General features: G+C 41.3%; 1 protein-coding gene across 1 annotated transcript in view; it reads right to left on the reverse strand.

The window, feature by feature from the left end:
• The window catches only part of LOC143348113 (uncharacterized), a 57,475-nt gene that overhangs the window by 10,391 nt on the left and 21,443 nt on the right, over positions 1 to 25,641 (reverse strand). The window contains exons 3-5 of the mRNA XM_076777985.1: positions 8,143 to 8,235; positions 871 to 1,014; positions 599 to 720 (exon numbers count right to left, since the gene is read on the reverse strand). Coding sequence (XP_076634100.1) covers positions 599 to 720; positions 871 to 1,014; positions 8,143 to 8,235 — 359 coding nt within the window. The remainder of the gene's footprint in view (positions 1 to 598; positions 721 to 870; positions 1,015 to 8,142; positions 8,236 to 25,641) is intronic.

Below are 25,641 nucleotides of genomic sequence, written 5' to 3' on the forward strand. Positions count from 1 at the left end.
GAAAACAGAGCTGTTTCGAATTTACGACAAAGCTCTTTCATGTAGTATAAATACGTGGACGAATTTTTTAGTACACTGTCATGGCGGCCATTGATGACCAGCGCTTTAACGTTAGATTTATGAACATTAACTGCACATAGTTTCATCGATTTCGATCATAGCAATAACTCGTTGCGATCTCTAAATGCACACAGACATGATTATTAATAAATTACAGAATTATCTGCGATTGCCGTCGAATTATTACGATAACGTATCAGTTTTCGATACAATCAGTATCGATTACGATAACGGTCATTCATCAAATTAAAATTCTACTTTAAATACGTAAGATACAATATTGCGATTAACAGAAAACGCATTATTATGCAATCTGGGAACAAATCCAATAAAAGAAACCCTAGAATCGAAAAAATGTGAGCAAATCCTTTCATTGTGTCATTGGCTCGAATGGGCGAAGAACGAAATTCAATTGCTTCATATTTACTCGCGACGCGTGGCTCGCTCTGGTGGGGATAACATTGTGACGTAATAAAAGAAGAATCGTGACATAATGAGGGGATCGACAGTGCCGAAATCGATTGGTCGAAGCTCTTACCTGACGCTGATCGGCTGTAACGAGTGGTCTTGTTGCAGATAAAGCGATTGCTGATATCCACCTGGATCGAGATTTAGCCCGTCTGGAGATTGTTGGATACCTCCTCCCGTGGACTGTATCATCTGCAAAGACAATTGCAAACAAATTTTTTTAGAAACCATCCTATTCGAAATAAATTCTCCAAAAATTGTTTACTTCTCGATCGAGAAAAATACGACAATCCCATTAACGAAACTCAGTGACATTTTCCGAGACATCGCGACGAAGCTCACCTGAGACTGGTAGCTATGCATCGGATCGTGCTGAGATTGTTGCTGCGACTGTTGCTGCCGCTGTTGCTGTTGTTGCTGATGCGAGTGAGAGTGGATAGCGGGGATATCGAAGTCCTCGTCGCCGAAACTTGGTGTGTGAAACGTCTGCGGAGGAAAACAAGGTTGACGAGGAACTGTCGTTGCGTGAAACCAAAGTTAAGCAAAGTCTTCTCTCGTACAGGCGAATAAAAGAAACTTCAGATTCCCGTAAATTTATCGGCGAATTAGAATCGGACATGGGCAACGTTTCGCGTAGAATTTAAGGGCACATTATCTGCCACGTTTCGTAAATTTATTAGACCGCCAAAGGGTTCATACTTTGTTCACGAAGAGGTACTATAAGCGAGAAAAACTTTGAACGATCGCGAATAGTTAGAGTTCTACGGTGGACACCGGAACGAAGAGTATGCCAACCGTACCGACGGATCCGCCACAGAGTTCGATCATTTCCAGTTTTCTCCGTTCGCGTCTCACGCATCGTTTCGCGATCGAGATAGCGTTATAACGTTGACAATTTACGAAACCCAAAAATAACTGGGACTTTACACTAACAGCTGGTGAATAAAATTGTTCAACGCTAGATTTACAGAAAGTAAATATCCTTCAGAAAAGTTAAACATATGAATCTAAACATTTTACTGATCTGTAAGGAAACACCAATTTTACGACAAAATCCTTAGAAGCATCGTAACCTTGGTACTAGCCTCGATATAAAATGTCAAATTCGTTGGAAAAAACGTCATCGAATAGGCAGTCTAGGTTAGTTTAGCGACGGCAGGAAAATGTTAAAAATGTATTTCTTTTTATTTTGCATAGTTTGAATAATGCATATGTTTTGCATACTTCGGTTAAATGACGCATGCGCGATTGTATGGGTTTGTTTCATGCGTACGAAGTATATTCATCTCGTAAGATTCAGAAATTGCGAGGATTTTTTGCGGTGAAAATGTGGGAAAGCGGAAAAATAAATTATAATAAATTTGAATAAAATTAATATAAACTACAATATATTTGAATAAAAATAAATGAATTTTAATAAATTTCTTACACTCACATTACGTGTAAACGTATCAATAATTTCGAGAATAGTTAACAAAAGCCAGAGAGTTATAAACATTTACAATTTAAAATAAAAAGACACAATTTTAAAAAACTCCATATAAATCACTATCGAATCGAGTGGATGAGATAATAGAAAATAAACAAGAACTTGTTATAAAATAGGTATAATCACCCCTGGGAAAAATTTTAATGGGAGATTCCAGAGGCCAAAATAAGACGAAAATCAAGAATACCAATTTGTCGATGGAGGCTTCGTTAAAAAGTTATTAACAATTAAATTCAAAAATTTCAAATCGTTCTGGAAAAATTATTTTCGGTTGCGGGGGTCAATTGCAATCATTTTTGGTCATTACACATACCCCCGAAATCCTACGCACTTTTGAGAAAAAAAATAGGGTAGATGTTGAAATTTTTCGACGAAGAAAAAAAATTTCAAATCGTTCTGGAAAAATTATTTTTAGTTGAAGGGGTCAATTACAATAATTTTTGGTGAATAGACATACCTCCGAAATCCTACGCATTTTCGAGAAAAAAATTCGAGTAGGTAGACAAATTTTTCAACAAAATTGAAAAGTTTCAAATCATCCTAAAAAAATTATTTTTAGTTGAAGGGGTCAATTACAATCATTTTTTGTGAATAGACATACCCCCGAAATCCTACGCATTTTCGAGAAAAAAATTCGAGTAGGTAGACAAATTTTTCAACAAAATTGAAAAGTTTCAAATCATCCTAAAAAAATTATTTTTAGTTGAAGGGGTCAATTACAATCATTTTTGGTGAATAGACCTACCCCCGAAATCCTGCGCATTTTCGAGAAAAAAATTCAGTACGGGCGGATCTTTAAACGTTAATAACTTTTTAACGAAGCCTCCATCAATAAATTGGTATTCTTGATTTTCGTCTTATTTTGGCCTTTAGGGTCCCCCACGGGATGGCCGAACGTATTTATTGCTTTATATGTGTGCTATTTCGTTTTTACCATACATTTCCCTTTGTCGTTTTTGTTCGTATACCGAATAGGGTAGTAAAAACCGAGTCATGAAATAATAATTCGTCCAAAAGTTACAATAGTTTTTCTAATAGGCGGCGCTCCGCCTAGCGGATCTTCGGTTATTCGTCGGCCACGCGGTGCGGGAAACCAGAAAATCGCGTCGTGCCTGAGGGTTTAATATTTCGAGTCGCAACACAGATGCATTGTGATCGAGTTCGTGCTCGTGCAAAATGCAAACGCGAGTTTCCCCATTAACCATTGTTGCAAAACAGCGACGAAGCAGGAATAAACTACACGTAAAGGATAAGTCCGGGGCGCGTTGGAAATATAGGTTATGATTGGCTCGAGCGGTTCGGGCGTTCCTATTAAGCGTGTCACGTGACGCCGAACGCGACATGCCCGACCATGCGAAAGTCCGCGGTTATACGAACGCGAGGCGCGTTTATTTTCAGGACAACCTAATGTTTAGCAATTTACTTCTTTTCGAGGGTACAAAGAGCGGGCGAACAGGGCACAGAGGAGAGAGAGATACGGGGGTAGAACGGGCGGGGGAAACGACGGAAAATAAATTCGCCGGTGCAGGCTGTCGGGCCACCCGGGGAATAAAAGTTTTTAAATTGGATTTAATAGCGTCAGGAATTTTCCTTTGAAGGAACGTACTTGCCTATTGATCGAGTACACCTACCTCTACCCTCCCTTCTCTCTTCGTGCCCATCGCGTTACCCCTTAACTCGCGGTGTTTCTCTTACTCTATCGTTCGGCTCTTGCTTCTCTTCTCTTCTCCCCGTCCCTTCGCCGCGCGGCTCTCTTCTCCGCTGCCCCCTTCCCTCCTCCCCCCGTCCGCCAACTGTGTGTACGCGTATACCATCATCCCGTCCCGTCCCGTCCTATTTCAACTACTCTTACCTCCTACCCCCTACCCCCCGCCGCTCCACCCCCGCCTTTCCATCTCCGGCGAATCGACTACGCGTCTATCCATCTTCTTCCTCCGCCGGTTCCAAACTTTTCTTTCTCTCTCCATCCCCGCGAACCCCACCCCCCCATCCTCTTCCACCTATCCAACCGAGCCAAGATAGTCTCGTACCTTTCCTACCCCCTTGGTACGTTCGCGTTCGCGTTCGCGTTCCCATTCGCCTGTGTTTCCACGTTCCCCGCGACTCGGCCGACCAGATCGCGAGCCGTTCTTTACACCTTACCAATTTGCTTTCCAAGATGACTTTGGACTCCGCTCGCTGTTCGTTTCTAAGCGTTTACGTTCCTCCTATGGACGGACGAACAACGAACAACGAACAACGCCCTCTAACACGCGGCCGCGAAACGGTTTTCGAAGCGCCAGGGCTAGAGGCATGCAGCGTGTACAAGTTTTCCATTCCTAATTAACCCTTTTAACCCCTTACACCCCTGCAAAAAGACTATTAGGGCACATATACCCTGGAATCTGATAGTTCAATAGTTATAACGCTTTAAAGTTATTTAGGTGGCCTGGGTATTTTGGCTAATTCCAATTCGACTACCACGTCGACCCAAAATGAACGGAAGGGTAAATTTCAACCAAAGGGAAACAAATATACAAAGTCAGTAAGAACACATTTTTAATGTACACTAGTAAAAATAAGTGATTAATGTACACTTAATTATTTAATCTACCATCGGGTAAAAATATTGATAAGTGATGAACGAATTTCAAGTCATGCAAAAGAAGGTTTGAAAGTATACTTTTTACATATTTTACCAACCCCTCGCCTCTCCGACAAGGCTTCTGGATCCGCCCTGTTATTACATAGGGAGAAATCAACAACCTGGAAAGGAATACTGCATTTATTCCATGCACTATACAGGGTATTCGGCCACAGCTGGGAAAAATTTTAATGGGAGATTCTAGAGACCAAAATAGGACGAAAATCAAGAATACCAATTTGTCGATGGAGGCTTTGTTACAAAGTTATTAACGTTTAAAGTTCCGCCCTTACTGAATTTTTTTCTCGAAAATGGGCAAGATTTCGAGGTTACGTCTATTCACCAAAAATGATTGTAATTGACCCTTTCAACTAAAAATAATTTTTTTAGGACGATTTGAAACTTTTCAATTTTGACGAAAAATTTGTCTACCTACTCGAATTTTTTTCTCGAAACTGAGTAGGATTTCAGGGGTATGTCTATTCACCAAAAATGATTGTAATTGACCCTTTCAACTAAAAATAATTTTTTTAGGACGATTAGAAACTTTTCAATTTTCACGAAAAATTTGTCTACCTACTCGAATTTTTTTCTCGAAACTGAGTAGGATTTCGAGGGTATGTCTATTCACCAAAAATGATTGTAATTGACCCCTTCAACTAAAAATAATTTTTTTATGACGATTTGAAACTTTTCAAATTTGTTGAAAAATTTGTCTACCTACTCGAATTTTTTTCTCGAAAATGCGCAAGATTTCGAGGTTATGTCTATTCACCAAAAATGATTGTAATTGACCCCTTCAACTAAAAATAATTTTTTTAGGACGATTTGAAACTTTTCAATTTTCACGAAAAATTTGTCTACCTACTCGAATTTTTTTCTCGAAACTGAGTAGGATTTCAGGGGTATGTCTATTCACCAAAAATGATTGTAATTGACCCTTTCAACTAAAAATAATTTTTTTAGGACGATTTGAAACTTTTCAAATTTGTTGAAAAATTTGTCTACCTACTCGAATTTTTTTCTCGAAACTGAGTAGGATTTCAGGGGTATGTCTATTCACCAAAAATGATTGTAATTAACCCCTTCAACTAAAAATAATTTTTTTAGGATGATTTGAAACTTTTCAATTTTGACGAAAAATTTGTCTACCTACTCGAATTTTTTTCTCGAAACTGAGTAGGATTTCAGGGGTATGTCTATTCACCAAAAATGATTGTAATTGATCCCTTCAACTAAAAATAATTTTTTTAGGACGATTTGAAACTTTTCAAATTTGTTGAAAAATTTGTCTACCTACTCGAATTTTTTTCTCGAAAATGGGTAGGATTTCGAGGGTATGTTTAATGACCAAAAATGATTGTAATTGACCCTCGCAACCGAAAATAATTTTTCCAGGACGATTTGAAATTTTTGAATTTAATTGTTAATAACTTTTTAACGAAGCCTCCATCGACAAATTGTTATTCTTGATTTTCGTCTTATTTTGGCCTCTAGAATCCCCCATTGAAATTTTTCCCAGGGGTGGCCGAACACCCTGTATAGAAGGTGTCAGACGGCTGTTTAAAAACAATGTCCGACGTCACAATTCTTTGGAATTCGATCGACACGAAGAAGCAACACTGCGAAAAGAACATTTGCTAAACCCTCGTAGAAGCAGATTCGAGGAAAGAGAATAACGCTGCAGAAAACGAACCGATTAATAAGGTCGCTGGAAGGTGAATTTTCTGTACGCAATAATAAAACGCCCATTGCTAAAGAAAGCGTTTCGACTCGCACGGTAAACTCCGACCGTTGATGTCTCGAGCACAAAAATAGCCTCTCTCTTCCCTCTCTCTTGTTGCCTTCGTTTGTCCATGGACTTTGTCCATGTGCACGGGCATTGGTTAATTAATCGTAGCACGGTTAGCTCGAAAGACGCAACTCAGACGTTTCTAATAGGGGCCACAGACGTAACGATTTATCGTACAAAAAGTTATGCAAGTACGGTTGATACGATTGCTTTCAACGATAATTGTTAAGTGGGATTCGTTGCATGACCTGTCGTACGGACGTGATCGTGATAGATGACAATACGGCGTTATCGTAAAACAGTAACTGGTCACAAGTTTTCTTGGTCAGTCTTCCGAGGAATACAGTATACGCGGTTAATTTTCGTAAGAATTGGAATCCAATAATGAAAGTTACGGGTATAGGATAGCGTCAACGTGTTAAGAATAATTAACCTTACTCGAACATTCAAGAGCTGATTTGATTTGAACGATTCGAACCAAGCTTACTTGGATACCTCTATTAAGATAGGATGTCTGACAGTTTAAAAAAGGAGTCTTTATCGTTATAGCCTGCAGATGTAGAGCTCTCGAGAAGAATTGACTGCATACGAGAATAAATGTTTCTGTCGAGGCCACTTGCTGAGCCTTTCGTTTTGCCTCGAGGCATTAGGGCTCCATCTAGTGGGCGATGGTGTCTACTTGTATAATCACGCCACCTGCTGGCGCCGGAGCGTGCACTTCGTCACGTGATCGAAAATAACAGCCGTTTTAACACGTTCTCCGCTACGGCTCTTTTTGTGGAATTTAATACGACCAGATTATATTTCAACTACACTTTGCACTGGATCCAGAGATACTCGATTCTTAATTTTTGTTTAATTTCTAAAATCAAGGTCATCGGAAGATCACAGCATAGTAGATTGTTGAACTCGTTTTTTCGCCAGCAACAACTCTACGAAGTCAAAAATGTACGGTGACTTTGATCTTTTAGGGGGGAAAAAGTTTTTCAAATCGAAGAACTTTTATTCGAAACAGAAATACCTAAAAAAAAAAAAAATCGTGGCGACAGCTATAAAGGTAATCGAACGCTTACATTCGTAACATTCGATTATAAATATAATCGTTCAGATACTTTCATGCACGATGTATTAGAAATTGAAAAACGCCAGCTATTCACCGTTACATCGTTTGCATTTTCGAATCTCAGACAATATTATACGATTGTTCTTTCGAAAAACCTTGCACACTGTCGTTTTGCTTGCATTATCACGAGAATCGTTCTCGCGTCGCAGCAACGACGCTAGATCGTACTTTTTCGTGACATTTGTCGAACGACGGATCGAGACGTTACGTCTGCGGAGAAAATGGCGTACGACTGGTCGGTACAATACCGTATCGATTCATAATAGGACAAGAGTCGTTACATCTGTGGACCCATACAACGATCGCTGAATTTCTCTCGAGAGCGTTCCGAGTCGGTTCGCGCGGAAGGCGACCGACACTCGAATCGTTTAGGATCGCGTTTCAGCCGAACGAAGCGCCATTCTACCGTACCGTACCCTACGCGTTTTGGCTGCGCGTTGATCGAAGCAAAACGTCGCGCGCGCGATCGTAAAAACTCTGAGGAACTAGACTCGGTGGAATGGAGGGGGAGACCGGTTCTTGGGGATGCGTTCGACAACAGAGCGGGGCCAGGATCGCGAATCGTTCTCGAAATCGATGAAGCTCACCTGATCAGCCATGGCGTAACCGTCGTGATGATAAGACGCCGGATGATGGTGGGACTGCGGCACGTTCAGCGAAAAATCGAGGTTCTCGTTTCTCTGAAACAGACGAAGAAACAACGGTTGTTAACGATCGCTCGCGGCGATTCGCTGCAGATAGGTCGTAAGGACGCGCGATCGGGACGCTATTAACGAAACACGGACGGGGACTTTTGGAAGCTCGTTGGTCGCGCACGGTTTTCGTTGGTATCACGCCGTTCGTAACCGGCTATCGACTTTCTTCCGTAAACCCGTAGGCTCTTCCTCTCGCTCTTAATAATTGTACATCAAATGCACGCACCAGCGATCGTTTTCATTCATAATTATCCACGCGACGCGTCGACTCGACGAACCTCGCGCATTTTCTCCGGCACGGTGCAGTAGTCCCTCGTTTCAAGACCAAACTTATACCTTATCTACATCTTCCCCATCGTACTTATCTTTTGAATAAGAGTCGAGAAAAAGTCCAACGAGACTCGACACTTTCATGTTTCGTTACATCTTTTGACGTGTTTAACTAATTCTATCAACAATCTATTGTTAATACTCCCGTTCATTTTTTCTTTATAAAATACGATTTATTTTCGACCTCGATTTTTCGCCTTGAAACGGAGCACTACTGTACAGCGTTGTCTCCCAGGTTGTCACACACGCAGAACTGGGCTGTGACAGTACGAAAGACAGATAGTTGGACTTCGGTCCTTGTTATTTCTTCGAATTGCCCGATCCATTTATCTTACATTTATGATACAGCAATTTTGACAACCTGAGAGGCAAACACGTATATGTGCATTCGCTGGGCCGCAGCCGCTCTCCAACGTTCGAAAGCAAACCGATCTGTTCCTCCGCTAGTAGAATTAACGCATTAAATTGGGAAATTGCATAAAAGGGTCTCTAGCAGTTCTGAAGGTAGCTCACGATACACAAACTTGGGCTCGATGTTTTTTCCGCGCTGCAACTTGCGCACCCTTCGGTCAACGACCTGCATGGCCTCGACAATTCTATTCGTTGGGCGTTTTTTGCTGTTCTTGCGTCTTCGATATACGATAATCTCCGGATAACTGATCATAGTTTGCTCGAGATAACGAATAGAACTTTGAATTTACCATTCATAGAATTTAAGGGCTACCGTTTATACAGGGTGTTCGGCCAACCCTGGGAAAAATTTTAATGGAGGATTCTAGATGCCAAAATAAGACGAAAATCAAGAATACCAATTTGTTGATGGAGGCTTCGTGAAGAAGTTATTAACAATTAAATTCAAAAATTTCAAATCGTTCTGGAAAAATTATTGTCGGGTGTGGGGTTCAATTACAATCATTTTTGGTGAATACACATACCCCCGAAATCCTACCCAGTTTCTAGAAAAAAATTCGAGAAGGTGTGAAATTTTTCGACGAAAAAAAGAAATTTGAAATCGTTCTGAAAAAATTATTTTCGGTTGCAGGGGTCAATTACAATCATTTTTGGTCATTACACATACCCCCGAAATCCTACGCACTTTCGAGAAAAAAATTCTTTACCGAAAATCTAATTGCCTAAATTCTTCGACGAAAAAAAAAATTTCAAATCGTTCTGGAAAAATTATTTTCAGTTGCGGGGGTCAATTACAATCATTTTTGGTGAATAGACATACCCCCGAAATCCTACCCACTTTCGAGAAAAAAATTCAGTAAGGGCGGAACTTTAAACGTTAATAATTTTTTAACGAAGCCTCCATCAAGAAACTGGTATTCTTGATTTTCGTCTTATTTTGGCCTCTAGAATCCCCCATTGAAATTTTTCCCACGGGTGACCGAACACCCTGTATACAACAAAATACTCATATAATAAAAATTTAAAAAAAAAAGGCAAATCTTAAAATTCTCAGCTTCGAATCAAAGAAATTTGTCCTGACATATTTTTCTGTGTCAGAAACTGTATACGATGCTCAACCTTATTATTATTATTATTATTAACATACATATTATTATTTTACTTTTGGTTGCATATGTACCTGCTTACAAGACTAAGGAAATTCATTAGGTAAAAATAAAAAGAAATCGGTTCTTGGAAAGATAGGTTACGTTACCCGGATAAGTGATAAGAATAGAATCCAATTTACTGTCAATTTACGAACATTACTGTATTTCTAATATCTCGATATAGATGGAGTCGGCCGATCCGAAATGAGCGAATGCGCCGAACAAAACGGCTCGAAGCAGAGTTGTTTCGTTGGCCAGAGGACGCTGTACATAAAGGGGCCATGGATGTAACGATTTATTGTACGATGAGGTGTACGTCGAGTTGCAACAATAGTCGTATGGCAACGCCGCACTACCACCCAACGAGGACCGTATCGCGCGACAGGTTGTACAACAACTCGCCGCACTTAACAATTATCGTTCAAACAGTGGTATCGACTATGGTTGTACAAATTATCGTACGATAAATTGTCACGTCCGTAATCCTTAATAGAAACGTTGTTTAACGCTACACCGATGATACAACGGGTGTACGTTTATAAACTGTTACGAATAACCTAAAAATCGAACTATATTGGTTCAAGAAGAACTGTGTATTTTTCGGATATTTTTCAAGCGAATACCTTTGTAAGTTAAAGTTCTGGGTTAGGTTGGGTTAATCATCTGATCTAATTGTGTAGAATAACAAATAGTACAGATTCGAAACCAGTATAAAATCTAAAAAATAACAGTTGTAGAACCTGTATAGTCCGAAATTGAAGTTTTTTATAAAAGTTCCAAACAACCGTTTCGAGAATCCAAACCCACGCCATAACAGTTTTCGAGCCCTTGCGTGCGTTGCTTCCATCGAACTCGATCGAATTCTAGTTTCAGATTCTTTCCTCGGTCGCTTCTTCCCTCTCCGTGGGTGCGTACGCAACGCCATCTAACCGCCATCAAAAATGTTCTCTAATCATAACCACAATGTTCAAGGTATATTGTTTTAAATAAAGCAAACAACAGGCGCATTACGTTCGAATATGCGTCGCGTCTTCGATACTCCCGCCTCCCCTTAGGTTCGTTACCATCGCTGCTCCCACCACCACCATCGCCACCACCGCCGCCACCACCGCCACCCACTCACCCACCCTCAACCAAACGCGTTATTCACGTTCTTCCGCGGTCATCGACCCTTACGCTTGCCTCTAGTTTGTCGGATTCGTTTCAAACGAGAACGCGATCAAGATCGTACGGTTTTCGAAAACGTTCATCGTCCCGCGGAGCATTCGTTTCTGCCTCTATCGAAACGTAGGACGGGAAAACTCGTAAAACGCTTCAGTTCGCCTGGGCATGTAGTCCTTTCTCGCCATCTGGAAGACGGCCCGTGACTCTCGACGCCCGATGCTCCCCCATACCTCTCCTCTGTCAGGCTACAACGATTTTCATCCGAACGCGACGAACAGGTGCAGCTAGAGGTGAAGCAGAGAAATGAGACAAAACCAATACGTTGTACTCGAGACCTTCCGATAACAATCTAGGCGAAAGCAATCGATGAGGGACGAAACAAAAAAAGCTTTCGATGTCGGGGAAAATTCATTTTTGCAGATATACGGGGCGAACGGTTCGAGTAATGTTCGATTAAAAAAATGTTTTTTTTGGGGTGGGGGGAGATAGACAAAATGCACGGGCGGATGAGAAAAGGTTCGAACGAAGTAGGGAGGGTGCAACAGCATTTACGTTTTCCAGCAGCAGAAGTAACAGCAGGCAAGCAGGAAAGCGAGCAGGTAGGTAGGTAGACAGGCAGGCAGGCAGGCAGGTAGGCATGTAGATATAGGTAGGTAGGTAGGTAGGTAGGTAGGTGGGTAGGTAGGTAGGTAGGTAGGTAAGTAGGTAGGTAGATAGGTAGATGGATGTGAACGGACGATCGACTAAGCAAAACCGAATCGGACCGAGACGAGCCGAAGACGCAAACGAAAAATATTTCACGACGGCCTCTCCCGCTAACTTTTAACGTTACGTGTACACGTACAATGGCTTAAACAGGTTCTCTTGGTTCGCCTGACGACGTTGTACATCCTTGAATTTTTCGCAAGCCGATGTCTATCGATTACAAACACCGAGTCCCCCGTGGAACGCCATGGTCCGCTGGGAGAAGAGAAGGCGAAAGTCGAAGGAGGAACGCGTGTTCAATTACGAGTAAACGATACGTGTATTCGGTATCGTTGGCCGTTTCGTGAATACGCGCGCGGCTCGTAAACTCCGCGTTTCGATGCACGTCCAAAACAAAGTTTGCAAAACAAAAACGACTCCTTTTTAAGTTTTCGAGTCGCTTTCGTTCGAATGTTCCACGCGACACGGTATAACCGGTCGACGACATTTCCAAATATGCTTCCCTGATCTATTCCGAAATCACTGAAAGAAACTGCAGGCGAAGGGGAGCTAAACGAAAAACAGACAAAAAAAACACACACACACACACACACATACGTATAGGAGACGCGAAGAGGGAGAGAAAGCAGGGGAAATAAAAGACGAATCCCCAGGGCAAGGGGAGAAGCAGAAGAGTAAAGCGAAAAGCCTAAGAGATCTAATAGATATACCCGAACAGGTCTCTTACTCGATGTAACAAATGTTAAACCTGTTCCTCTTCGCTCCCCTCTTCGCCGTCCCACCCCTTGCCCTTCCCCTCGTCTCATTCTTCCATCCCCACTACAACCTACTCACGCCATTACCCTTTGTAATCCGCAGCCTATCGCTTCCTTCGTTCTATGTCTTTCCTAATTTCCCTCGAAACATTAGGTTCCGTGTCCCCGGGGAGATAAAAATTGTTGCAACAGAACACAAGCTCCTAGGCGCGTCATATACGCGTCGACGCGAAAATGCAACGCCGTCGTTTCGATTCGTCTTCGAAAGAAAATGCATACTGGATTATCGGAATTTTTATCGACGAGCTATCCGTCGTTCCGTTCGACTAGCGAGCGATGCGTTCTCCGTAAATCAGTTTAACGCTAAAAAAAAAAAAAAAAAAAAAAAAACACGATCGAACATCCATCGGAGATGTAAATGTACATATCGCGTGGGCGTTTGCGTCAGTGTAATCAGAGTTGGAAAAGGATTCGAAAAAACATCCGAGGATCGAGAGAACGCAGCGATTCAATTCCCTCTTGGACGATTGGCGTCGTGTTTAGAGTATAGACGGCGGCCAAGAGGTGGCGCCATGCGCGTTTACCTCGAGCATGTCCCGACAGAGAATACGATCGCCTCCACCACGAAACGTTACAATCGTGAAATCGAGTTACCGCGTTAACACGATTACGGTGGTTGCGGAAAACACGAACGAAGCGTCGTATGTTCACCGTTCCGACTTACCGTATGGGCGAGCCACCAACTATTAGTCGCGATGAAATCCAGGTTATCGAGTGCACGTGCGACGTGCGAGTACACTTTATACACTACGAGTCTATCACCCTCGAATCACCGTGTTGTCGGTCTCGTAGCGCGGAAATGTCGATTACCGACTAAAATCGAAACGGGACACGCGAATCGAGATTACGGAGCGAATTCGGTTCACCGATCCTTCGTAATCCAATCGTCCGCACTCGGCAACCGGCACGTTTTCACAGTATCACCACGCGATCGTGTGATGTTACCACGCCACAGGGTAAACACGTACGCGATCATTAATTCGGGACACAACGCGTTACAAAATGTTCCAGGATCCCTGAGCGGCGTATACAACGTACTCGACTCGTGGCGTAACTCGTGACAGCGTGGCAAAACGACGCGCGCTCCTCGCGGCGGCCGGCGCGGGAATGATTGAAGGAGGTTCGGTTCGTGGCACGCGTCGCGTGGTGGGGATGAATCTCGCGAAAGGGGAACCAAGGCGCGCGCCCCCTATCCCTACGTAACAAAAGGATACACGATGCAACCGACCAACCGACTTGGGACAGAACAAATTTCAGAAACGCGCAGTCTTCGAACGTTATCTATTGCACCAGAAACGTTTGAAACGGGGTTTGACGAAGCTTCACGCACTCCGTATCGTTTCGAAAACTATCGCATTTTCCTCTCTCTTTTCGTTGGAATCGCGTGCGCTCCGAGGAGAGAGCTCTCGATTCAGTTGCCGCGAATAATCGAGTGAACGAGCCTCGGCGCGCCATGTGTTCGAGTGCATGCCGTGTAAACATTGACAGCTCGAACACTAACAGGCTACGAGTATCGAAATAAACGGGACTCTTGTTGGGTTAATCGGTCCTCCTTAACGTGATATCGGCGCGTTTCTCGCGCGAGGCAGAACTTTATTTCGGAAACGTTGAATCGTGCTAATAGCGTTCGTGTTTCGTGGCCCAGATAACGACTTGTGAACGCAACGCGCACGAAGAAGGGGACGACGGGGCAAGGAGCGAGGGGGGGAGGGGGACTCCAGGAGGGGAGAGACTCGATGGTGGGACGGGGATTGGGGGTGAGGAACATGCGATTGAAAGAGGCCGGTGGCGCAACGACAGAGAAAAGAGGACTCGCAATGTATGACGCGCGCACTCCAACGACGACGAAAGGGACCGCGGCGGGCCACGGGAACGTTGCTAGAAGAAAATCTTCGATTTTCCTAAACGTAGACGAACTCGAGAACGAGAGGAGGGAGGGGGAAGGGGGAGGAGGAGAGGTCGGAAGCAGGAACGAGATACGTAATTGCTATCCATCGAATAGGCGTTATCGTTGCTGGAAATCTCTGCTGGTGCAAGGTTCCTCGTGAATCGCAGTTTAACCTTTATCGATGCACGCATCTACGTCTGCTTATTCGTTTACAAACATTGATTACCGGGACATCTTGTCAGTTATCCGAACGATTCGAATTCAATTTTAATACTATTCCGATGTTTTACTGTTTGAATATTATCGAGACATTTAGCTATTCGGGCCAATTTTCGATGACTTTCTGAATCCAGCTACCGATAAACGACGAATCTCTTTGCTTTTCTAATTATTCCTTTCTTAGGTCACCCATTTTTTGACACATTTTCTAAATGTACTCGTTGAAGAAATTGTCTTTTTTATCGAATAAGCTATATAAATATTTATACACAGATTAATTTGCCGTATCCGTTATAATACGTGGATATCTCCACCCGATCTCTATGGTGGTTAACGTCGAATTAATATAGGACGATTCTCCTGTGGGTAGATTCGAAAGGAATGCCACCTAATCACTATGGCGATAATCCCGTGTATGTTTACAGTCGTGGCTCGACTAAGAGGCCTGGGTTCGTTCTGTTTCTCTTTTGCAAATAGAGCCGTCTCTGTTGCAGTGGTTGTCATCGCCAACCGATCGATGAAGCAACAGCGATATCCTTTCGAGTCTATTGACGAGAGAATCACCCTATAGTAAACGCTTCAAGTTCACGAGAGCGTAATTTTTCGTTAATAATGGAAGAGCAACGATACTGTTGTTCATTTATGATATAACTTTATCGTAATATAAATTTGCTGCATTATACAGGGTGTTCGGCCACCCCTGGGAAAAATTTTAATGGGGGATTCTAGAGGCCAAAATAAGACGAAAATCAAGAATACCAATTTGTTGATGGAGGCTTAGTTAAAAAGTTATTAACGTTTCAAGTTCCGTCCGTACTGAATTTTTTTCTCGAGAATGCGCAAGATTTCGGGGGTATGTCTATTCACCAAAAATGATTGCAAATGACCCCCACAGCTAGCAATATTTTTTTCAGAACGATTTGAAATATTTTAATTTCGTTGAAAAATTTCACACCTTCTCGAATTTTTTTCTAGAAAGTGGGTAGGATTTCGAGGGTATGTGTAATGACCAAAAATTATCGTAACTGACCCTCGCAACCGAATATAATTTTTTTAGAAAGATTTGAAAAAAATTTTTTTTCGCCGAAAAATTTCAGCACCTGATTTTTTTTCTCAAAAGTGGGTAGGATTTCGGAGGTATGTCTATTCACCAAAAATAATTGTAATTAACCCCTTCAACTAAAAATAATTTTTTTAGGACGATTTGAAACTTGTCAATTTTGTTGAAAAATTTGTCTACCTACTCGAATTTTTTCTAGAAAGTGGGTAGGATTTCGAAGGTATGTGTATTGACCAAAAATGATTGTAATTGACCCCCGCAACCGAAAATAATTTTTCCAGAACGATTTGAAATTTTTGAATTTAATTGTTAATAACTTTTTAACGGAGCCTCAGTCAAGAAATTGATATTCTTGATTTTCGTCTTATTTTGGCCTCTAGAATCCCCCATTAAAATTTTTCCCAGGGGTGACCGAACACCCTATAGATACGATGTATGGAATTAAAATTACTACACAATATACGATGCATATCGGTATGGAATAGTTGACGGTTGCGCAAATCTGCAAAGGGTATATCGAAATTTATGCAATTTAAAGTGTCAGGGCGTACGATTAAAGAATTTTAAAAAAGTGTACAAAATTTGAGACTCGTAGAAGAATCTAGTCTGGCAGTGAACGTGTCAATATGGTGTCGTAATAGTGACACGTTAGATGCGATGGTTGACCCATACGAATAGCCACGTGCCTTAAAAATGTATGTACAGATTCCAACCCGGTGATGCATATTCGAAATGCTTTTGTTGTACGTGTTAAGATACCAAGCGAGCTTTGGATACATTTTATCCATATCGAATAAAATACTTTTAGTTTTTTTTTAATTTCACAGTGCAGATATTTTTTCCAGCTCTTATCGGGCTCATTGAATCGTAAATATTCTTCGGATATAAATATAAATATAAATTCGCGCTTGATACAAAAGTATTTTGCCGTCCTCCCCTCCCCAAACAAAATAATTCCAAAGACCAGTAAAAAAATTGCATTTTAGAGTAGAATGCGTACTCCCTTAATGGCGATACATAGTCAGCGGCAACCGATCGGTCGATATTTGATTCGCTGGTCCGACGAAGAGCAGAGCAGAACGAGTAAAGCGCAGGGAGTCGGGGTATTCGATGTTTTCTGATTTGGAGGAAACGACGAATGGTTCTTTGTGCGTTAAACGCGCATTATCTATCGACACTCTGTTACTCGAATATTCTAAGAAAGTAGGACACGACAGCGCTGGTGCCGTGCAGCGGCGCAGGGGGGAGAAGGAGGGGCAGCAAGAGCGGCAGGGAGGGGGGAGAGGGTTCGAGACTCGAGGAAGCGGGGGTTACGTCGGAGTTTATAAAGAGTCATTACGTTCCCGTGAAAGGTGGCTTTAATTTCAGTGGCATTCCAATCGCATTAACGTATATTCCCGTACATTTGTGTTCGCGGTAAGCGACAATTTACTCGGAACGTTTACTCGAACGAGGTTGTTACGCGATCGAAGCACGGTCGCGATAAATACATACGATTTTAACGTCGATCCCTCGAAGCGATCCTCTCGAGAGAACCAAGTCATATCTGTAGCGTTGGACGCTTCTCGCACATACGGTTACGCTTGTTTTCGTCTGCCCTTGGCATTTCTTGCGCTCCTCGCCACGGAAGAAGAGACGGAAGGAAGGAAGGAGATCGGAGAGGCACGTTCTTAACGAACGTAAACAAGAGATGCAAGGCCAGACCGAAATCAGTCGGTCTGTAATCGTTTCTGGAATATCTTTAAATGAAATAAATACGTTGGACTGAGGCATTTGATATAAGATAATACATAAATGAAACCAATTCTTAAATTGAAAAGAATTAAGTTTGCAAATTACTAGGAAAGAAATTGGTCGTGTTTTTTTAAGGAACTTAGGGGACGAGCTAATACTACTGTAATGTCGTTGAATGTACGCAATTATGTTCGAGTCTCCTACGCGGATTGCAGCAAGCGCCCCGAAGGTACGAGAAAACGATCGATAGGCGGGGACGAAGAGTCGCGAGAATGGTTTTGACAAACAATCCGCACAGCCGTTCGCGAACCGGATCGATATTCTGTCGCGGGACAGTCGAGCGCTCCTTCGACCGAGTCCGAGACGTTTTTCGACTCGTATTACACAACATGGGGGACCGGTCTATGCATTTATTTTCGATTATGTTTTTCCTCGGTTATCTTCTATGTCAGCGTTTCCCAAAGTGAGGTTTCAAGTTTTGAATTGGGGGGAATCCCACACTGGGGTTCCATTAAATAATTTTGGGGGTCCGCCAAAATTTAAATTTAAATTTTAATCTTATTAAAATAAGATCAGCCGCAATATTTTCATGGAAACGCATTAAAATATTAACGAACCATTAAATTAAACTGTTAAACAAATTAAACTATTAGACAAATTTCTTAAGGGTTCCACAAGAAAAAAAGTTTGGGAAAAACTGTTCTATGTTTTGAATTGGGGTAAACCCCATACTGGGGTTCCGTCAAAATTTAAATTTAAATTTTAATCTTATTAAAATAAGATCAGCCGCAATATTTTCATAGAAACGCATTAAAATATTAACGAACCATTAAATTAAACTATTAGACAAATTTCTTAAGGGTTCCACAAGAAAAAAAGTTTGGGAAACCCTGTTCTATGTTTTGAATTGGGCTGAACCCCACACTGGGGTTCCGTCAAAATTTAAATTTAAATTTTAATCTTATTAAAATAAGATCAGCCGCAATATTTTCATAGAAACGCATTAAAATATTAACGAACCATTAAATTAAACTATTAAACAAATTAAACTGACTTTCTTTAGGGTTCCACAAGAAAAAAAGTTTGGGAAACCCTGTTCTATGTTTTGAATTGGGGGGAACACCACACGGGGGTTCCGTCAAAATTTTAATTTAAATTTAAATTTTATTAAAATAAGATCAGTCGCAATATTTTCATAGAAACGCATTAAAATATTAACGAACCATTAAATTAAACTATTAAACAAATTAAACTGACTTTCTTTAGGGTTCCACAAGAAAAAAAGTTTGGGAAACCCTGTTCTATGTGCAGTATATCCAAAAAAAAATACTCATACGCCGCTAGGAGACGAATATCGACGGTAGTCGACCGTTTATGACGTAGCGGAGATTCATTTTACGCGTTGTTATTATTAACCATTTACGGACGAAACAATTCAACGCGAGTTTTAGTCATGAACAATTAATAACGCGATGCTCACTAGTAATCTATGGATTATTCTTCCACATTTAATAAAGGATTTTTTATCCGACCTTGTGTTCTTAATTTATTCGATACACTATTGTGCACAATGAGGCATATTGTGGTTCATATTTTTGCCGCTAGGGACGTGAAACTTTCCACATTGGAAGTGGGGGGCAGGCTGACTGCTGAATCATTCAAACGTTGAAGAATTTATGACTAATTTCTTATTTCTAAGCAATTCGTTTTCAGAAAAGCTGACTCTACTTTGAACGGTGACAGTTTTGTTTTGTGGAATATTACTTTAACAACCGGCTACGTCGAAACACAAGAAATTAACACGACTTTGCACGGTATGGAAACAAACTTTGTGGCTTCTTTCTTTAACGGACAAAGTAATGAATTAATTTGTAGGACGTTATTTGTTGTCTAGCGGCATGTAATTACTTGGGTATCGATGCAATTAAATTATTTGTTATATTGTCATCGATATTTCTCTATTCTTCCGCCGACGTATTTTTGGAATTGTTTTTATTTGAAACGGGGCGTTTTAATTCCACCCATATATACTCTGTGCGATTACGCAATAGCCATTCTCTGATTAAATAAGCATTTGTGTTTCGGGATCGTTATCTTGTCGAAATCAATGCATAACAACCTGATATACGAAACATTTCAAAACTCTCTTACGAATTCGATTTTAAAATATTCAAATATACATAAGGTACAAACCCACCATAGTTGGACCTGGAAAGTGCAAAAATAACATAAAAATGTCCCGTTTTTATAAGTTACCCTGTAAAACTTTCCCCATGTCTCGAATCGAGAAAATGCACCGGACATGTCTGAAAGTACACAATATAGCAAGAAAAATGAGACTTCGAGGAGTTCTTTACGATCAATAGAACCGAAGATATGAAGTCACGAAATAGACTAAACATTCACTATTTTTATAGAAAAATCGATAACTTTAAATGTCTCACTTGTTTTTGACGATAAAAATAAATCTCGAAGGATAAAACTAATTACTTGGAAATTGTCCTCCCTATCGTATTTTTGTCAAATAATTAATACAAATATTAGAAAGATAAATATTTCTGAGAAGAACATCTTTGATTTGATACAAAACGGATATCTAAGTAAATAACGATTTCTTTCGCCCATTTCACGATTTCGTATCTTCGGTCCTATTGATCGTGCAGAGCTCTCCGTGATCTCATTTTTCTTATTATACAGGGTGTTCGCCACTCTTGGGAAAAATTTTAATGGGGGATTCTAGAGGTCAAAATACGTCGAAAATCAAGAATACCAATTTGTCGATAGAGGCTTCGTTAAATAGTTATTAACAATTAAATTCCAAAATTTCAAATCGTTCTGAAAAAATTATTTTTAGTTGAAGGGGTCAATTACAATCATTTTTGGTGAACAGACATACCCCCGAAATCCTATTCATTTTCGAGAAAAAAAATCGGGTAGGTGCTGAAATTTTTCGGCGAAAAAAAAATTTTTCAAATCGTTCTAAAAAAATTATTTTCGGCTGCGGGGGTCAATTGCAATCATTTTTGGTCATTACACATACCCCCGAAATCCTACGCACTCTCGAGAAAAAAATTCCTTACCGAAAATCTAATTAGATGCCTAAATTTTTCGACGAAAAAAAAAAATTTCAAATCGTTCTGGAAAAATTATTTTTAGTTGAAGGGGTCAATTACAATCATTTTTGGTGAACAGACATACCCCCAAAATCCTATGCATTTTCGAGAAAAAAATTCGAGTAGGTAAACAAATTTTTCAACAAAATTGAAAAGTTTCAAATCGTTCTGGAAAAATTATTTTCGGTTGCGGGGGTCAATTACAATCATTTTTGGTCATTACACATACCCCCGAAATCCTGCGCATTTTCGAGAAAAAAATTCACTGCGGGCAGAATTTTAAACGTTAATAACTTTTTAACAAAGCCTCCATCAACAAATTGGTATTCTTGATTTTCGTTTTATTTTGGCCTCTAGAATCCACCATTAAAATTTTTCCCTAGGGTGTCCGAACACCCTGTATACTTTCAAGCATGTCTTACATATTTTCTCAATTCGAGGCACGGGGGAAAGTTTTACGGAGCAATTTATAGAAATGAAGCATTTTTAATTTTCAAAAATATTTTAATATTGAATTTGAAAGATATTATAACAATTACAATTCCGTTGATTTATCGAAAAAGAAAATTTATTTAACGGTCCCGTGCATACCAGAATCTCCTTTTAATAACAGCTGGGGAAGTTACGCGTGGTGTCGTTTAAAAACTAGAAGGTCAGCCTGACATCTGGGAAAACGTAAAACACGAAAGGGTCAGATTGGCCCGTGGGCGGGATGCGCACCACTGATTTACAAACACCAGGCACGCTCGCGCGTGCATGTTTTTGCTTTGACTCGCCATTCGCCTCGCTTTCTTCGCGAGGGCACTCGATACTTTCGTAAACCCAAACACTTAACGTTGGAAGATTGGCAACGTCAGCAACAATTACCTTCTCAATCTGATCCGTGCTAACCTTTCGTATAATTCCGTTAATGCCCATCCCACCCGTTCGCAATCGTCTATTTTTACACCGTATCATCATACTTCGAAATTCCAGGCCTTGTGTTCACACTTACCCTCTCATTATCAGCATTACAACTCCATTTCTTCAGAAACTATCGCCTCCACAGCCTACTTTAAACGAGCCATCCAATCTTTCATCCAACAAGCAATGGCGCACTTTTTCAACGGGTGATGATTCAACAATTATGACGTCACCATACGTAGATACGCGTAGTTCGTTTATTAGATCTAAAAAACTAGCACCGTGATGCAGAGGAATGCAACCGAAGACCATCGTGACTGAAATTATAATAATTATATCGTAATTAAATTGTACGTCAAGAGATTAATAAAGACACAATTGTGTCAGTTGTGCATGTTTATCTAGGTTAACAATTTCCTATTACATTCTCTATAAAGGCATTCGCTAGGGGGTTGCGCCCTCTAGTTGAGAAAAACATAGCTTTAATAGGTTAGGACTTCTTGTTAAATATCCGACCACTTCAGCGTATCAAATACATATTACTAAAATACTTAAGTATACAAATATTACATAAGTACTTGATAAATGTTTCTATGAGAATTTTCAATCCCCGTTTATTAGTCAGCCAGCGTTCGAACGAAACTTCGACCATCTCTGATGCATTCCCGCGACAAATAATTGAATATAACAGCGCGATGCAACCGCTGAAACGCGCAAACAATGTAGGTTAGGTAAGTCACACGATACACCTAACCTAACTAACTGTTCCCGTTTAGTTTTGTCGATCGTTTCGACGACAGCTCGTTTATGCGATATAGTACGCGGCTCATGGTTGTCGACAAGCTATGGAAGTAACATAAAATAACGGGATCGCTTCGAGAGGCCTCGAAACGGGTCAAAATCGATGAAAGAACGAACGGAACAGTCGAACTAGAAAGGTAAAGGAAGTAAGAGAGCAAGAGAATGTTCACGCGCGCGCGCGCGCACGGACATTTTTTTCCAAGAAACTTTCGAAACCGTGCGCTACGGCTCTATAAATCTCGGCGAGTTCTGTTCGAATCATGGATCGTCGAGTGGCTTCGTACGGCTCTCGTGGAAAGGTTAAACGCCTTCCGAGTCGAGCGTCTACAATGCGATAAATAAACCTTTTTTAAAGTCGCCTCACCTTTGCGTCGAGAACCAGCCGAGATTACGGCTAACGAGCGTCGTTCGTCATCGCGGTCGAAAAACTTTTGACCATGAGAATACGCTAGACCGAAAGTATATCCTAACGGGATTAGATTCACCGTTTCTACCTTCTCGAAATCCCGTCCACTTGTTTCCCCGTGTTGCGCGACAATCGTAGCGTCGGGCTCGAATTGAACGAAATACAGCCGGTGCTGACACGTCGGTCCTTCGCCACAGAAATCGCAAGCAGAAACAGGTGGGTAATCGAGTGCTGAGGGATTTACTTAGTACATGTTATGAGTAAGCTTACGGTCGGAATGGAAGGGAGGAAGAATGGTCGACGGCAGAGCAGCCGGTCCGAGTTTGCCAACCGTCCTGCCAGCGGAGTCGAGCAAAGTCGACGGCGGTTTGTCCCGCGCGAATCGCTTCTTTCCAACGATCACGGCGGTCGTGAGATGTCGTTAGAAGCGGCATTCGTGCTAGGGCGCGTCTCGTACGCTTCGACGAGCCACGAAAAACGACGGGGGAGCCGAGGCTGACCGAGCCCGCACGAGCCGAATGGGGACCCACGGAACGGAAACTGACAAGACGAGCAATATTTCCGTATCTCTCTCTCTCTCTCTCTTCGTTTGTTCGAGAATCCGCTAACGGTGTTTTTCAGCATCTCGAACAAATGTTGATTTTACAAATTTCTTCGGTCGGGCGTTTACACAGCTGATAATCGCCCGAGGCTTATCGCCGAGCACCGATTTTCTCTTTTTCCCGTCGAGCAAATTTCGCGTTTTTATGCTGTATTTGCGCATGTTTGCACATGTTCAGCGCCTCCCCCTCGCCCGCGTCGCGCGTCGCGGCGAATCGCGCAACTCGCGAAAGAGTTTCGTCTTTATCCAACGCGTACGTCGATTCGTATTATCGACGACGGTCTCTTAAACCGGTTTTACTTATTACGCGAGCGTTCGCTTATCTCGCGTAGATCTCTTATTACCAGTCACGGTAAGCGAGCGTTTCACCGTTCCCCGAGATCCGTTCCCCCTCCCCTCCCTCCCGACATCCCCTCCTCTAATTCGTTCCAACTATTCTATCTAGCGCTCCCTCTATTTAATGTTCCGCGTGGAAATAAAGCTCGCTTTCCACTTGGTTTACCATATGCATACGTGCTCGACGAGAAACGCGAACAGAAAAAGGGGTCCACGGAACGGCGAACCAAGGAGAGCATCGTGTGTCGTGACCACGCGACCTTTCGACCGTAGGAAATTCTTCGGATAAACGAGCTTTTCACGTTACACCAAGAAGGGAGCAACAAGTGTGAATCTTGTCTACCCTGCGGATCGGACCGTTCTTAGCTTTCCTCCCTGCTTTTCTAGATCCCGTCACCCCCTCCCTTCTCTCGTTTTCTCTCCTTCTGTCGCGCTATCTCTCTCCTCCGATCGCGTAAGCGCGCGCGTGTTCAACGTTGCGTGCGTGCAACTTTTGACGACATTTTTGTGCGCGAGTAATCGCTAGCCGATCGAACGAATCGCCAGAAAACCATCCATACGACGATGGACGAAATTTCCATAAGAGCACCACGATTTACTGTACAAAAAAGTTTATTCTATAAATATAGGGTGTTCGGCCACACTTGGGTAAAATTTTAATAGGAGATTCTAGAGGCCAAAATAAAACGAAAATCAAGAATACCAATTTGTTGATTGAAGCTTCGTTAAAAAGTTATTAACGTTCAAAGTTCCGCCCCTACTGAATTTTTTTCTCGAAAATGCGCAGGATTTCGGGGGTATGTCTATTCATCAAAAATGATTGTAATTGCCCCCCGCAACCGAAAATAATTTTTCCAAAACGATTCGAAATTTTTTTTTTCCGTCGAAAAATTTCACACCTTCTCGAATTTTTTCCTCGAAAATGCGTAGGATTTTGGGGGTATGTCTGTTCACCAAAAATGATTGTAATTGACCCCTTCAACTAAAAATAATTTTTCCAGAACGATTTGAAATTTTTTTTTTCGTCGAAAAATTTAGGCATCTAATTAGATTTTCGGTAAGGAATTTTTTTCTCGAGAGTGCGTAGGATTTCGAAGGTATGTGTAATGACCAAAAATGATTGTAATTGACCCTCGCAACCGAAAATAATTTTTCCAAAACGATTCGAAATTTTTTAATTTAATTGTTAATAACTTTTTAACGAAGCCTCAATAAACAAATTGGTATTCTTGACTTTCGTCTTATTTAGGCCTCCAGAATCCTCCATTAAAATTTTTCCCAGGGTTAGCAGAACACCCTGTATATGCTAGTAACGTGCGAAACAAGCGTGTACAGAACCTATAAATGTTACTTTTCAGCCAGAAAAATATGTGCGGTCAATGTTCGTAATTCTCGTTCTAAAATTAACTGAAAATGTAACGAAACTACTTTTCCACCAACTTGACTAATATCTAATATCATTGTTATTGTCTAATGTGTTTGTCTAATATGTTTGAGGTTAGGTTCGAAAACCGTTTCTGTACCTTATCGTAATAATTCGACACGTTGTGTGTACACACTGCTTATTTACGTAATAGACACGATATAACGCCAACAGGAATAATAGTAATTGTGAAAATAATAACACGATCGGTACATAATTTGCAGTGGAATCGCTGGTCGAATACAAGGATTCGTAGTTGTAAGAAAGGGTAGACGCACGGTACCGAACGCGATACGATACTCTGAAATGCTTATTCACCGCTACGGAATGAATA

The sequence above is a fragment of the Colletes latitarsis genome, chromosome 11, assembly GCF_051014445.1.
Source record: "Colletes latitarsis isolate SP2378_abdomen chromosome 11, iyColLati1, whole genome shotgun sequence".
Lineage (NCBI taxonomy): Eukaryota > Metazoa > Arthropoda > Insecta > Hymenoptera > Colletidae > Colletes > Colletes latitarsis.